The 14,343-nt window shown below is 55.0% G+C and overlaps 1 protein-coding gene across 3 annotated transcripts; it reads right to left on the minus strand.

Annotated features, from left to right (window-relative positions):
* Nucleotides 1–117: 117 nt before the first annotated feature.
* RIMS3 (regulating synaptic membrane exocytosis 3) lies at nt 118–13,005 on the minus strand. 3 transcript variants are annotated; one of them, XM_065857330.2, is made up of 8 exons: nt 12,814–13,005; nt 10,842–11,091; nt 9,680–9,821; nt 9,450–9,562; nt 8,355–8,456; nt 8,097–8,236; nt 7,605–7,864; nt 118–7,474 (listed from the first exon to the last, which is right to left on the minus strand). In XM_065857330.2, exons 2-7 carry the CDS (start codon nt 11,053–11,055, stop codon nt 7,652–7,654), a joined length of 924 nt encoding a protein of 307 aa, XP_065713402.1. In that variant the 5' UTR covers nt 11,056–11,091; nt 12,814–13,005; the 3' UTR covers nt 118–7,474; nt 7,605–7,651. The 3 variants fall into 3 exon arrangements, with proteins under 3 accessions (XP_065713402.1, XP_071655169.1, XP_071655170.1); XM_071799068.1 differs by having other exon boundaries at nt 118–7,864; XM_071799069.1 differs by lacking the exon at nt 12,814–13,005 and adding an exon at nt 12,538–12,611 and having other exon boundaries at nt 118–7,864.
* Nucleotides 13,006–14,343: the final 1,338 nt, after the last annotated feature.

A 14,343-nucleotide genomic window follows, 5' to 3' on the forward strand; every position in this document is an offset into this window, starting at 1 on the left:
CTTTTCCTCTTCTCCCCAGCATGTCTGTTTGGTTTATTTTTGAGGGGGAGGGTTGGCTTTTTAAAGCTACACATGTTGTTTTGGGCTGGATGCTCTGAGAAGCTCAACTCAAGCACAGAAAGTTTTCAAGCTGGCTTTAATCATCTTCACTTGCTGCCCCAATACTGTACATGCAGGTACAAGCCAATGAAAATGTGAATACTTCAGTTATTTTTCCCTCCTTGGGAAAACTGGCTAAGAATATTTTACAAAATAGCGTGCACCCTCACAGCCATCAGTCCCGCTGCATATAAACCACAAAAATACAAGAGTTTTACATTAAGAAAGACCACGCACATATAAAACATTACATAACACGGGTAGAAAATTGCCATTTGCTTTTTGTTTTTTAAATCTATTACCATTCTCAAGTATCCATCACAAGCCCATCCCCTTGTCTTGAACATAGAACTGGGGCTTCGAGGCCCCCGTAGTTCACCCCTCTGTGGCATCGATTTTAAGGTGGAGTTGCTCAACTTAGGAATCTGTCATCAAAGCAAAGTTTATCACGAAATACAAGCCTAGTGAAGGCAGCCAGATTGGTTCACCGGTGCGGTTACATCCTGGCTCCCAACAGCACGATGGGTCAGCGTGTTGGTTCTGTAACAATTCTGCACCTAATTCTGCTTTTCCCTCAGGTACCGGCTGCACACAAAGGTTGGTGTGTGCGTGGCGTGAGACATCTGCTACCCCTTGCGTTAAAGATTGAACGCTAAGCAATTAACTCGTGGCTAATGAGTCCTGACTATCCCAATCTTTTGGGACAATTTAGGTAACTCTTTTTAATGCAACTTGTTGGGGGCTTTAGGATGGAAATGCAAAGTAGCGCAGGGTTGCGCGTCCTCGCGTGGTTGTGTGATGTACCCGTCACGATGCTCATCTCAGCCTTCGGGAGAAATGCTGTGGGTCTAAACGAGTTGTGGGTGCATCTCTCATCACCTTATGCCTTTAATGACCTTTGACGTAAGTTTAATTTGCCGGTGGTGTTGGCGTTCTGTGCCCTCGTACTTTCTGGGGGCTGATGCAGTTTAAAAGGCATAGGCTCTGTTTAAGGATTTGTGAGCTGTAGGCAAGATCCCTTCTATGTCTTGTTTAGGAATATAGATTCTGAATTGTTTTGCTAGGACGAATACTTCAGCTTTGGTACTTCTAATATATCAGTTGATGCTTTTCTCTGTGTGCTTCTGTGGGTTTGGGTGCTGTAAGTCATCTAATTCAAGGACGAAGTCTAATTCAAATTCGGAGCTGCTACTTTACCAAGTGTTGCTACTAAGACAGATGTGTATGTTTTTATATTTGAGGTATAAACTTCTGAGATTAATGACAGATTCTTTAGCCCTGGCTAACATTTTAAATGGTCCAGGTGCTTGCTCGTCGCTTAATTTTGAGGTGGGGAGTAGGACAACATGATGGGGAAGATATTGACTTTGAACTGCATGAAAAGATCAAGCCCTTTTAAGAAAACAAGGCCACCAACTTCAAAGTGCTAACGAACGTTCTGCAGGCACCCACTGCGGGTCCCTGGCCGGCCGGGGTGCTGCTCCAACCAGGGACCCCCCGCATCAACCAGGGACCCCCCGCATCAACCAGCGCTTCACGCTCCTCCCTGCCAGCCTGGGGAGAGTTCCCCTCTTTTATTGGGATTATACGGACCGATCCTATGTGATCCAGGTTTAATCCCTGCTGGAGGGAAACGCTTTCTGCCTGTTCTCAGGCTCCACGTGATGGGCAAAAGCTTTAGCGAGGGTTTGGGCAGCAGCACCGGCTTCTCACATCCAAGATGCTCATCCCCATGCCAGCCCTTTAAGGGGCTGCAAACACCCGCGTGGGCTGAGGGGCAGATTTTGGGATGGTTTGGAACAGGAGGGATGAAATGGGGGTACTGACCGTCCAGCCAAATCATCCCCCCTGGGTGGAGAAGCATTCAGGCCGCTCGCTTCCCTCACCCTGCAGCTCAGCAATTAGTGCAAGTGCGAAACGAAGCGGAGGTTGAGCTCGTGGGAGCGGATGGTGGATGCGCATCCCGTAGAATTGCTCTTCATTGCACAGTTAACAACAACGACAACAAAATAACCTGAATGTGATAAGAGTGCATTAAGCTCTGGTTCTTAAAAACAAAACAAAACAAAAATAAAAGGAAGGGGGAAAAATAATGAGGTATACGAATAATCGGAGCTGCAGGCAGGCACGGGGTTCACCAGCTCTGGGTGGCGGCCGCGAACCCGAGCTGCTGGTCTGTGCGTCCTGCTGCCGCGTCCGTCCTGGTGTCCGTGCCCGGGGTTGAACAGTGTGGCGGTTATTCAGACAGCAAGACAAACACTTAGGCCCTTTACTGGACATTCTTCCAAGTCAGCTTGTAAAACCTAAACCTTCCCCAGCTCGGTTAAGGTGTGAGCGTTCTTGTCTCACCTGGTCACTTTTTGGGTAACTCCAGCTGTGTTACAGCACATCTTTAGTCCGCCAGCTCTTATTGCGGATGCTTGTTTTCCCCTGTAGGAGGTCTTTTCTGCAGCTTTCAACCTTCTTTTTAGCTCATAAACATCCCTCTTGCACCTCTAACAAGCAGCCGAGGGTTGTGGTGTTTCCTATGCTCGTGAACATGGAGGAGAAGGAAGACTTCCAGTTGAAACAGCTTTGCCAGAGAAACATGGGAGCCTTTGGCACATCCGGGATGCAAACCTTGCTTTTACCGCAGGTGATTCCTCAGATCTGTCTGCAGGCATGAAAGCCCAAAGGAAAGCAGAGAGAGCTCTTAATATCTTTTTCCATCTGTGATGCAAAACACATTTAGGCTTTGAATTCAGCCATCGAGAAGAACGATGCCCGAACACCGCTCCTTGACCTCTCAAATGCAGTTATTTTCCAAATCGGTAACCCAATGCACACCCTTGGGGGAGTTTGCAGATGTGCGTTGTCCAAGTGTTTCACATCAATCTGGGATCGAAGTGTCTGCGTCAACTGGAAGAAGAAAATAGAAGGTGGACTCTTTATGCCTGAAAAAACATCACGGGGGATGTTCTTATAAATGGCCTCATATCGGTAAAGACCTTTAAACCGAACTCGCTGCTGCTGGGTATTTGCAAGCCCACTTACACAAGCAAAAGTGTTGAATTGTGTTATTAATAACTCCTCAAGTACAAATCCAGGCTTGACTTGGCAAGTCTGATCGCTGCTGGAGCAGGGGTGTAAGATGGGGAGCAGAAGCGGTTCCCTGTTGGTGTTTCTGGTCTCAGATTTGCAATCGAGAGCTACATCTGTAGCTGCTTCTGGAGAAAAGGTGTAAGAGCCGGACGAGGCGCTGCGGAGGGAGCGGTTCCCGCTGTCTCCATTGCTCTGTGTTGTTTTCCAAAGCAACTTAATAGGTTCAGTTTTCTGGCCGGGTAATTGGTTCTGAATCGAACTTGATTTCAGGAAAGCCGTGGCTAAGCGTGCTCTCCCTGGCTTTCAACGTGTGGCGATGCTGATGGAACTGGAGCTCATTTCCAACTGAGCCCAGAAGCCGCTCTCACCTTCTGGTGCCCTGGAACATTTTCAGTCCCTCAGCTTTGGCAAATAAAACCCATTCCAGGCATGCAGAAAAGCCAGGGCTAACTTAGGCCTGGGCTTGAAATCATGTTGTATTTTCCGTACTTTGCTGCGTGACTGGGACTTTTTTCCCCCTAGAGTTTAGGGGATGTTTAAGGATCATTTCAAGGCTCTTTTGGCAAAATCCATCGCTGTTACTCCGGAAGGTTCCCTTGTTCTGACGCTGGGATTGACTGTTGGCCGCAATCTAGTAAGGTCTGCGTCTCACCGCTGCGGATAAAACAAGCTGCAAAACCCGTTCAGTTCAATGTTATTCTTTCTAGGGGAAAATATCTGCAAAGTCAAATAGTTTGAATTTCCTTTCGTGGTGGAAGGTGGAGGAAATAATCTAACGCATAATACCCACTCAGTGCAGCCACCTCTTGCAAATCATATAGTACATTAAAAGAAAATGCCCTTTGCAATAGAACATTCCCCCAGAGAAAACCCTGGAGTGCAGCAGCTTGTGGTTTTTCTGCTGTGTCGTGTGTAGAAAAGCAACTGGGTGTCTCAGCTTCTTGTTCGAGGAGGGAAAACATCTCGAGCCTTGGTCTGGCGCGTGAAGGAATAAGAGGGACCTGAAGCTGTGATGTAAACGGGCACATTTCAGCCTCTTCTCCTGTTTATTGTTCCCACACAAGTGGCAGGTGGGTCCTGACCAGGATCCTTCCCCAGAGGGTGAGAACCAGCTCCCTGGGGTCGGGCTGTGTTGTGCTCTAAGTGAAGACATCAAGGTCCTGATGGATTTTGGTGACTCTGGTGAGTAAGTGACAATCACTTGAAGCCACTATCACGGTGGCTCCACCTCAGCAGCCTCTCAAGGAGCAGGAGGGGTCGTTCCCACAACCATCACGTGGCAATGAAGGAGAATTCACCGCTGAGCAAGAACCGGGGTGCGGTTTGTTCAGATGGGCCCTGCGCCGTCATCCTTTGCTGCATCCTCAGTCGGTCCACGATAAAAACCAGCCGAAGTTGTGTGTTTTCCCTGGAGCACCTTCCAGGTGATAGTTCTTTGCTCTGGGTGTTCCACGTACCAGCAAGGGTGGGTTTTCCAGCTGGTGTGGAACCACGGAGCTTTTTGCTGGACCCAAGCAGCAGCCGCTGTCCCATGTTCCTGCCGCTCTCCATCTGCTTCTGTTCTCCAGCTCCAGAAAATCATTACAGTGCTTTGGGGAGGGGACCAGCACAGCTCTGCGACTGGCTGGGGGAATGCAGAGCCAGCGATTCCTGTGCCGGCCGGGAAGGGATGGGATGCAGAAAACCCCCCGGAGCTCCCTTCCCTGGGGACGTGGTTGTTGTCCCACCGCAGGCAGATTTCTCATTTTGCCGTTGAAACAGAGTTGGTAAAGCAAAAGCAAATCACGTCAGCTTGAAGGAACGCAAAGCTTTCCTCTTCAGATGCCTTCCCTCGCGTACATTGAAACAATCCAGCGCGCGGGGCAGAGAAAGTCGACGCTGACCTCGTATAACTGCTTGGTGCTCTGGAAGGAACGTCATGTGTGAACCGGTGTTTATTCCTGTTTCAGCCATCAGGGCACTGAGTTTCCATCCTCAGAACACTGGAGACTCGGTGCATCCCATGGTCCTGCACACGGCCATTCCGCACAGCTCCGAATCGCATATTGCTCCATCAACCCGCTGCTCTCGCTGACGAGGGTTTAATCCCTTATGAAGCGGGTGCTGGGGAACCCCGAGATCTCCGTACCCATCAGCAGCATCCGGGTTGCTCTTTCCTCAGAGCTCTACAGCAATTTTAATTCGGTAAAGATCCAAAGTCCACAAGAGTGGCTGAAATTCCACGGCACAGCACCGCTCATATCGCGGTGTCAGGTAAAGCAGCTGCCGAGCGGGGTTGTGCTGAGCCCCGGGGTTGGAAAAACAGCTTCATCGCAAGTCTTTTCCTTCAGGTTTGGGTTTGTTCCCTTGTGGCAGCAGCTTCGAGCCGGTTCATCCTTCCCGGCGTCCCCAGGAGAACCGCAGGTTGGTTTTGTTGTGCTCTGTGCATTGTGAATTTCTCTGCGTCGCCAGTAAATAACTGTAAAAAAAATCCCAGCTGTGCTGTGGGTTGGTTTGTGTTAAAGACTGAAGGTCAGAGCCATTTGGTTGGTAAAAATTCCCCATTAACCTCTTGTCCTCTTCCAGTCTCGAGACTGCTCGTCTTTTGGTGTGTTGGTTTTGTTTCCCTCGCTTTTGGAAACTGATCCTTCAGGACAGTCATTGTGGTAAGTACATTTTATGAAGAAACCAGAGTTTCTAGTGGTGTCTCCCCTGAGTATTTTCAGCAAATTTCATTAGGCACCTTCAAAAAAAGCTTCCGTAATTCTTAGTTTTGCTACAAGAACTGGTCCCTCGGGGGGGAACCAAAATGCTGCTTTAAAAACAAACACACAAAACATACAAACAAACAAACAAACAAAAAAAACCCAAAACCACTCATCCTGATAATAAATTCAAAGCATCTAGTCCTTTTGTTCGTAACCTCTCAGTCACCCTAATTCCAGATCAGCAGAAGATGCTGTTGAGATGTTCCCCTGTAGCTGTACCGACTAGTCGAAAGTTAGAGAAAGGTGCGGGGTCTGGGAAACCCTCTGGTCCTGCTTGGAATTTGGGTATCGAGGAGAGTGGGAGCATCCTGGTCCCCAGGGGGTGCATCCCAGACCCTAGGAGAGCATCCTGGACCAGGGGGTGCATCCAGGACCCTAGGAGAGCGTCCTGGACGGGGGGGCGCATCCCAGACCCTAGGAGAGTGTCCTGGACCAGGGGGTGCATCCCAGACCCTAGGAGAGCATCCTGGACCCTAGGAGAGCGTCCTGGACCAGGGGGTGCATCCAGGACCCTAGGAGAGCGTCCTGGACCAGGGGGTGCATCCCAGACCCTAGGAGAGCATCCTGGATCCCAGGGGTGCATCCTGGACCCCAGGAGAGCATCCTGGACCAGGGGGAGTATCCCAGATCCCAGGTGTGCATCCTGGACCAGGGGGGAGCATCCTGGATCCCAGGGGAAGCATCCAAGACTCTAGGAGAGCATCCTGGACTAGGGGGTGCATCCTGGACCAGGGGGAGCCTCCTGGACCCCAAGAGAGCATCCCAGACCTCAAGCTGGTCCTCACCGATGAAGGAGCTGGGATACAGACGATCAACCAGCATCACGATATTCCTGCTCCATCGGGTCACCTTCTCCTGACTCAGATTTTCACGTGAGGCATCGCAGAGTTTATATTTTGGGTCTCGCTTTGGCCGTACAAGCCCATGGTGGGTGGTGGAACACGAGGATAAGACCAGCGTACGCTTCGGGGAGGTGAGCGCACCTTTTTCTGTTCCGTCTCTCGCTTTGGCAATGTCACTGGTCACAGGCTACATGCTACCAAAAAGAAACCAAAGAAAAATGGCCACCAGAAGTGCTTGCTCAGTGTCGCAGGATTTGTGTTGGAAACCGAACAAACGGGCAGATGTTCCCGGTCGACCCGGAGTCTCTTAGATATTGCAGAGAGTGAATGTGTTGTTAGCACGTGGCAAGCTACATAATAGAAGATGCTACATTCCTTGGAAACAAAACCAAAAAGAAAAAATAGTGCTGAGTTGGATATTTTTCTGAGTTTTTTTTCTTTTCTTTGAAAAGCTCCCTCTTCCTCAGAGGCAAGGAAAAGAAACCTCATTGTCGTGCTGCTTGCGGCGGCGCTGGGTGGATGGGACCGAGCTGCTCCGGCCGGGCGGGCGGCAGAAACGCGGCGCTTCGGTAACAGTCGGGGGCCGGTCGGCAGCCGCAGCCCTCGCTCTGCATCGCGGCCGGGGTTGGGTTGGGGTGGGTTCTTTAGCTTCTCCTTCCCTTTGCTTCCAAACCCAGGGCCCTCGCTCCCCCTGCGATGTTCCCTCTGCGCGGGGAGGAGCGTGGTGAGAGCGGGGTTGTTTTGGGAAGGAGATGTGAAAAATAAAGAGAAAATTAAAAAAAAAAAAAGGAGGGGAAAGGAAAAATAAAAAGAATAGGATATTTAGGATATTTACAGCTATCCACTGACAGTTTTGGGTGTCTCCTGTCCCCAAGCTGCCACCTACGGGCAGGAGGGGCTGGTGGAGCTCTCCAGGGAGGACTGGGAGAGCCGGCGCGTCAGGGGCCCGATGCTGGAGTCGGCCAGCGAGGAGGTGGGGAAGAGTTTGTACCAGCCCATTATGGTGCTGGAGAGATCCAGCTCCTCCAGGACGATCTGGGCCATCCCCATGAAGCACTTGTGGTCCATGCGCCCGTAATCGCCCCAGACGATCACCTGTGGGGCAGAGGAGGCGTTAGGGGAGCTGCCCTGCAATCACCTGTAGGGCAGAGGAGGTGTTAGGGGAGCTGCCCTGCAGTGTGAGTTTTGGGGGAAAACTCGGTGAATTGGGTGCGATCGGGATGGGGAGGCTGTGATCTGAAGGGCAGCAAAGAGGATGCTGGTGATGCCCTGTCCTCGCCTCCCTAATCCCTCCGTGTCCCCAAGTATCTGCGTGGGGACACGTCACCTGCAGGACTTTGCCCTGGGGACTCTCCTCGAAGAGCAGAGGCTGCTGGTATGATGGGTCACAGGTTTTCTTCACCGCCTTGGTCTTCTTCTTGGCCAGGCACACACCGTTCTCCAGCAGGTAAACTTTCACGTAGGTGGCTGCGTTGGAAAATGGGTGAGAAACACTGAATCCCAGCACAGCACCCATCCCCATCGCTCCCCCTCCATCCCCATCATGTCCTCTCCATCCCCGACCCTTCCCTCTCCAGCCGCCTACCAGGGATGGACTTGGAGCCCATCTTCGGGATGAGTCCCCTCGCCTGGATCACCTCCACCTCCAGCTGCCCGTTGCGGTCAGTCATGCCGACGTGGACATCGCCTGGGCGGAGGGACGAGACGCGCTCAGCGCCCTCCCCGCTGGCCACCCCCCCAGCAGGGACGGCCGCAGCCCCCGGCTGGTCCCCACCAGCTCTCTATCCCTTTCGGGGCTGCCCAAAAAGCAGGTGGGAGGTGTCACCTCCAGGGCTGGCAGCTTCTGCACCCTCAAACCTGCTCCTCCATCCTCAGCGCTCAAGCACACCGAGCATCCCGCCACCAGGCCTGATTAATCGTGAATTTGGAGGCAGGATGAAGCCGAGAGAACAGCGAAGAGAGAAGTGGGTGAGAGTCCTCCCATCCCCAGCCTTACAGCGCGGTTTTATTTTTCCCCTCATGATGGGAAAAGGGGCTGGGATTAACCAGAGCTGGGATTAACCAGAGCCGTGATTACCCAGGCTGTGCCTTGGCCGGGTGATGCCCTCAAGGGTTGGAGGGGTCAATGGCTCAGTACCCATTGGGGCACTTCACTGGGGTCCTTCCCCTCTCCCTGGGGAATCTGTGGGAGAAAACGTGGCTGGGGGAGCTCGCTGGGAAGTTGTTCTCCCGCTTACGCTGTCCCGCTTGTACGTACGTACGTCCCTTGGCCGGCGGGTCCCCGTCGCTCGCTGCCTTGTGTCCCCGGGGGGTGGGAGGTGGGGACGGGGAAGGGGCGAGCTGACGTCCCAGCGGGGTTTAATAGGAGCGAGGTGAACCTGGATGTTCTCAAAACACACTTGGCATCTCAACAGCGAGACAGGGGCTGTGCAAGGAACCGGCAGCGGGAACAACAGCCCAGGGCATCCCCAGCCATGCACCGAGCTGGCCGTGCTCAGCAGTGGGGGACACTGCCGGGTCGAGCCTGTCCCCCGCAGCCCCATCCCTCTCGCTGCAGCATCCTTCAGCATCCTTCAGCCCTGCTCAGCCCCGCACCAGCCAAAATGCAGCCCTTGCTTTGCGGGGGTGGAGATGGGAGCCCCGTCCCTGAGTAGGGAGCCCCCCCCGGGCTGGCACTCACCCATCGGCGGGGTGGCCAGTGTTTGCCGTCCCACCAGCTGGCCCGGCCCCAGCCCGTCGAGGAAATCACTGAACTGGCTCTCGGCTCCCAGCCGGGTCGTGGGGAAGATGAACCTGCCCCGGGGAGAGCAAAGGGCTGTCGTGGAGCATCAGGGGCTCCAGCAAGACCCTCTGGGAGCACAGGGAGGGTGCCCAGCTCCTGTCCCCCCTGTGCCACCCCCTGTGCCTTACGTGCCGTCGGAGCTGTTGCTGTTGGTGCTGCCGTCGGTGGATTCCCGGCTGCCCTGCCGGGTGACCCTGGTCCTCATCTCCACCGCGATGCCCGTCTCTGTGCTCCTCCGGATGTTGCTGCGCAGCTTTTTGGGGCCACCCTCTGGAAGCCGAGATGGGGAGTGAGCCTGGGAAGCGCTCGCTGCCACCGAACCCTCAAACCAGATGGAAGGACCGGCCAGAGCCTCCCCATGGGCTGCTCCCGCCTTCCTGCCCTGAGTTATCCATCGTGGTTTACACACCTCCCTGGGGCGAAGCTCTGCAGCGCCAGCACACGATCTGCTGCTGGAGAGGACCCCCAGGCTGCCCGTGTCCCAGCCCTGTCCCCACCGCTGCCATCGTGCCTCTGCACGGCTGACAGCCCGACACGGGCTGGTGTCGCCCTTTCTCCCCGCAGTCACAGCGTCCCCGATGCCACGTGTCCCGGGTGGTGCCAGATGGCAGGACGCGAGCATCCAGCCCCGGCACTGCCGGCAGCCCCGCTCCTGCCGCGGGAGCGTCTGTGTGTTGTCACCGTGCCACGGATGCTCGTGGGGGGCCAGGTCTGTCCTGCTAATTCGGGGCTGTCCCCGTAATTTGGGGCTATCCCCGTGGAAGTGTTTTCCTGACCCCGCAGCACCCCCAGAGCGGTCGCTGCTCCCCCGGATGCCGCAGCCAAAGGGTCCCGGTCCTGCCGGCCCCAGGTGAGGTTCTGCTGGGCTCTGGCACTTTTTGAGTGGCTTTGGGGGATAATTAAACCCCTTCAGAAACCCCTCGGATGTGCAGGGCTGGAGGGCTCCCAATTCACTCCTCTCTATAAAGCATCTCCTGAATTGCAAAATGCCAACGAGAACCAGAATAAAAAAGCAATAACTGAAGAAAAAGCCTGCGCTAAAATGAGGCTTTTGCTTCCCCCGCCCTTTAAAAAGCTATTTTAAGCATTTAAATATTTCCCAGAGCCAGAGCGGTTGACAAGTCCTTTCTCCACGTTCTGTCCCTGCCCACAGCCAGGACTGGTGTTACTGGGAGGGGGATGCTGAGCCTGGACCCCTGCCCCGTGCTCAGGTTTGCAAATGGTTTTGGCACCTGGAGCAGCAGTGGGGATATCAAACAGCTCTTTTGGGTGTCCCCAGGGGCTGCTCACCCGTCTGGTTGAGCTGCAAGGTGCTCCTGCTCCATTGGGACAGCCCCACGATGGCCACCATCTTGGCGCCCAGGCTGGAGCGTCTCTTCTTGGTGATGGTGACGGAGTCGGCGCTGCCCCGCACGCTCTGCTCGATGTTGTACATCTCGCCGCTGATGCTGGAGCTGCGGATGACGCTCCGGGCCGCCGAGGAGCTGGCATCCCCGTTGAACATGGTCAGGCGCTCGCCGGCTCCACTGCTTGGGATCAGCTGTGCGTTGAGGGGGGAAGCAGGGGGACATGTCAAGGCCACCAATTCCGGGTGGTGCCACTGGCCATGTCACCGTGCTCCCACCCAGAGCAGCCCCACAGGGCTGCCGGACGCGGTTCAGCGGTTGCTGCCATCCCTTCCCCATGAATATTTAAACTCCAGTGGGATGGAGCATCCATCTTCTAAGGAAAGGTGAATTATTAACTCCGGGCCAAGTGAAGCCACTTTACGATAATGGATGGAGGCAGCGCCTGGAAAAATATTTCTCTTGCAAAAGAGAGAGAGAGAGAGACGCAAACATGCGGGATCATTTAAGGCTGGGAACAGGGCGATGCGGGGGCTTCGCGGGGGCACAAGCTCGGTTCCAGCACCACTGACCTCACAGATTTATCAATTACAGAAGGGATGCAAACAGGGGCAAGTGGGCAATTAGTAGCTAATATCATTAATGATGGGATTTTCTGCCTTTACCACCTCCCTTCCCTGTGCCTCAGTTTCCCCACCTGCAAACCTGACTTTAGGCTGTGCCTAAACAAACGCACGTCCCTTTGCAGGAGGGCTCAGCGCCCGGTTCAGGCCTCTCCACGCGGCGTTAGGGGCAAGAGGAGCCACGGCACAACCCAGCCCCATCAGCTCTAGGGCCAGGAAAACACAAAAGGCTCCCGCTGCTGTTTTCCCTGCTCGGCGCTTCAGCCGCCAGGAGAGCACCGGGCTCTGGTGGCAGCAAATTAGATCAGGAGAGCACAGCACTAATGGGATCATCGCCAGCACAACACACACACGGATAATCCACCGCAAGGGAAGGGGAGCGCACGCTCCTCAGCCCGAAGGGGTTTGCTTTACCCTGCGCATCGTTTTACCCCATATCTCTTTTCACAATCTGCTTCTGGCCTCTGCGGGAGCAGGTGCTGGATGGGGAGATCGGGGGTGCCTGGTGATCAGTGCTGAGACCGTGATTGAGCACGGAGAACACCGGGAGCACCAGAGCCTGTGGCTCCCACCACCGAGCCAGCCTCAGCACCACTACAGCACCCTCGGCACCACCTCAGCACCCTTGGCACCGCCACAGCATCCTCAACACCACTACAGCATCCTCGGCACCACCACAGTATCCTCAACACCACTACAGCATCCTCGGCACAGCCAAAGCATCCTCGGTACAACCACAGCATCCTCATCCTCCCCCAGCAGCCCCGGTGCCACCTCTGTCCCCAGCTCCCTGTCCCCAGCAGTGGGTGGGAGATTCAGGGAACAGCACCACTGTTCCCTTCAGCCCCCGCCCTTTCTTATTTTATTTATCCTCTAATATTGCAAAACACCAGGATTCGCAGAGCAAACCAGCACAATGCCTGGATCACACGCCAGCCCCTTCCTCCCCTGCCATGGAAACGTGTCCCCAAGCTGCCGGGGTGGGGGCAGCACCCGCAGCGCCCCCCCAGCGCTTACCACGCACCGTCCTTGCGGGAAACGGCAACAACCAGCGCTGAGAAGTTCTCCGGGGCAGCTGCGGGATGCTCGGAGCCCCCGCGCACCGGCCGAGCAGCCGGGAGCGGTGTCATGGCTGGAGCGTCCCCAGGCTGCCCCCGCCACCGACGCACAGCGCGCAGACAGGCAAAAGCAGCAGGAAAATGGGTTCCCTGTTGCATTTCGATCGCCGCTGCCAGGGCAGAGCCCTCCCCATGTCACACCCCGAAAAGGAAAGAGGAGACGGAGGGATCTTACCGCCCTGCGCAGGTGGAGGAGGACGGGGCAGCGCCCGCCCTGCCGAGAAGGCTCAGCCCCCCAGCCCCATCCCCGGCTGGAGATGAGGGTGACGGGTCTGGTTAATCTTTAAAGGGTTCTGGAAGCGGGGCTGTGCCAGCGCTGCTTCAGCATCTCCTTCAGCATCTCCATGGTTACACACGGCTGACCCAGTTCTCCTCCCAGCCCCGAGCAGAGTGGTCCAGCGGGGTGGGATGCGCCTCGGCGGGGCTGGGGACATCCCTGTGCCAGGCTTCAGGCACCCCATGACCCCACTGGCACCCCCAGCCGGGTGTCATGGAGCTGATGGGGGATGACAGAGCTGGGAAAAGTGGAGAGAGAGGCAGCACGGAGGGTGGGGGGGTCATGGGTGACCCCCAGGATGTGACAGGACTGTGCGGTCCTGCTGCGCCCCAGTGAGCGGATGGTGTAGGGGCTACATGGGGTGAGGAACAAACTGGGGCTGCAATGGAGCCCTGGCCCCAAATATCCCACTGAGATACAAACAGGGGGCAAAGTATGGATGGGAAAACAATGGTGTTTTGGTAAAGGGCTGGCTGGGATCTGCCTGGCCAGGGAAGGAGGCGGAGGGGTTCTGGGACCGTCTGCTCCCTCGCAGCCCCCACAGCGCGTGTCCCCAGGGACAGACGGGGCTGGAGAGCCCTGGCCATGGGGCAGCGGGTCCCCTCGCCCCCGGGCTGGTCCTGCAGCCCCCAGCCTGGAGGGAAAGCACTGAAATGCTGTTGTTGTCTGGAGCAGGTAGGTCCTAAAATCTGCATTTTGAGGGAAGAAAAAGCTTGTTATGAGGCTTTGCCAGTCCCGAGCGGGGCGCAACGCATTGGGACAAGCTGCAGCAGCACAGATCACAAGCGTGTGCTGCTTGTATTGGCAAGTCAGGCAAGGGCTTATTTCCCCTAAAAGTACTTAATTCTAATTAATTGCTTCAGGTTTGATAGGCAGTTGCTCATATAAATTGAATTGCCCAGGAAGAGGTGTGATTCAGCGCCCATGAGCTGAGAACTTGTGAGTAACTCAAGCTACCAGAGTTAGGTGTCTCATTGCTCAGGCAGGTTATAAAAGTTATATTCTGGTATAAAAGTTCTGTTTTGGCTGAAATGTGCTGCAGGCACTGCATTAATCCTCCTGCACAACCTCCATGGGAAACAGAAACCTTGAAGGTAAAGGATGGGTCCAAATGTGCTTCATTTGTGAGAAAAGTGGAGCTTAGAGAAGTTCCATGGGGCCAAGCTGGGGCTGTGCTGGGGGGTCCTGGGGGAGCAGCTCCTGCCCGAGGATGCTGCAGCCCCCCACCTGGAAAAAGGGCCTGGCTGTTGTGCAAGGTTTTGCAGCCTGTGCCCAGGAGGAAGAAGAGGAAGAGGAGGGTAAACCCTGCAGCGTGCTCCTGCCCCATTGCTCCAGTCGGGATAGTTCTCCAAAGGACACACAAAGCTGAACCATGAAGCTTCTCAGTTGCCTCCTGCACCTTCCTCGGTCCCGGCTGTATCCACACCA

This window comes from Patagioenas fasciata, chromosome 25 (assembly GCF_037038585.1).
Source record: "Patagioenas fasciata isolate bPatFas1 chromosome 25, bPatFas1.hap1, whole genome shotgun sequence".
NCBI classification, from domain to species: Eukaryota; Metazoa; Chordata; class Aves; order Columbiformes; family Columbidae; genus Patagioenas; species Patagioenas fasciata.

Excerpts from the sequence above, each read along its gene's own strand:
- RIMS3 (XM_065857330.2), bottom strand. The coding sequence starts at position 11,055 with ATGTTCAACGGGGATGCCAGCTCCTCGGCGGCCCGGAGCGTCATCCGC. Across the intron at positions 8,237-8,354 it reads GGGCTCCAAGTCCATCCCTG|CCACCTACGTGAAAGTTTAC; the intron begins GTAGGCGGCTGG and ends TTTCCAACGCAG. Across the intron at positions 7,865-8,096 it reads CCCAGGGCAAAGTCCTGCAG|GTGATCGTCTGGGGCGATTA; the intron begins GTGACGTGTCCC and ends TCTGCCCCACAG.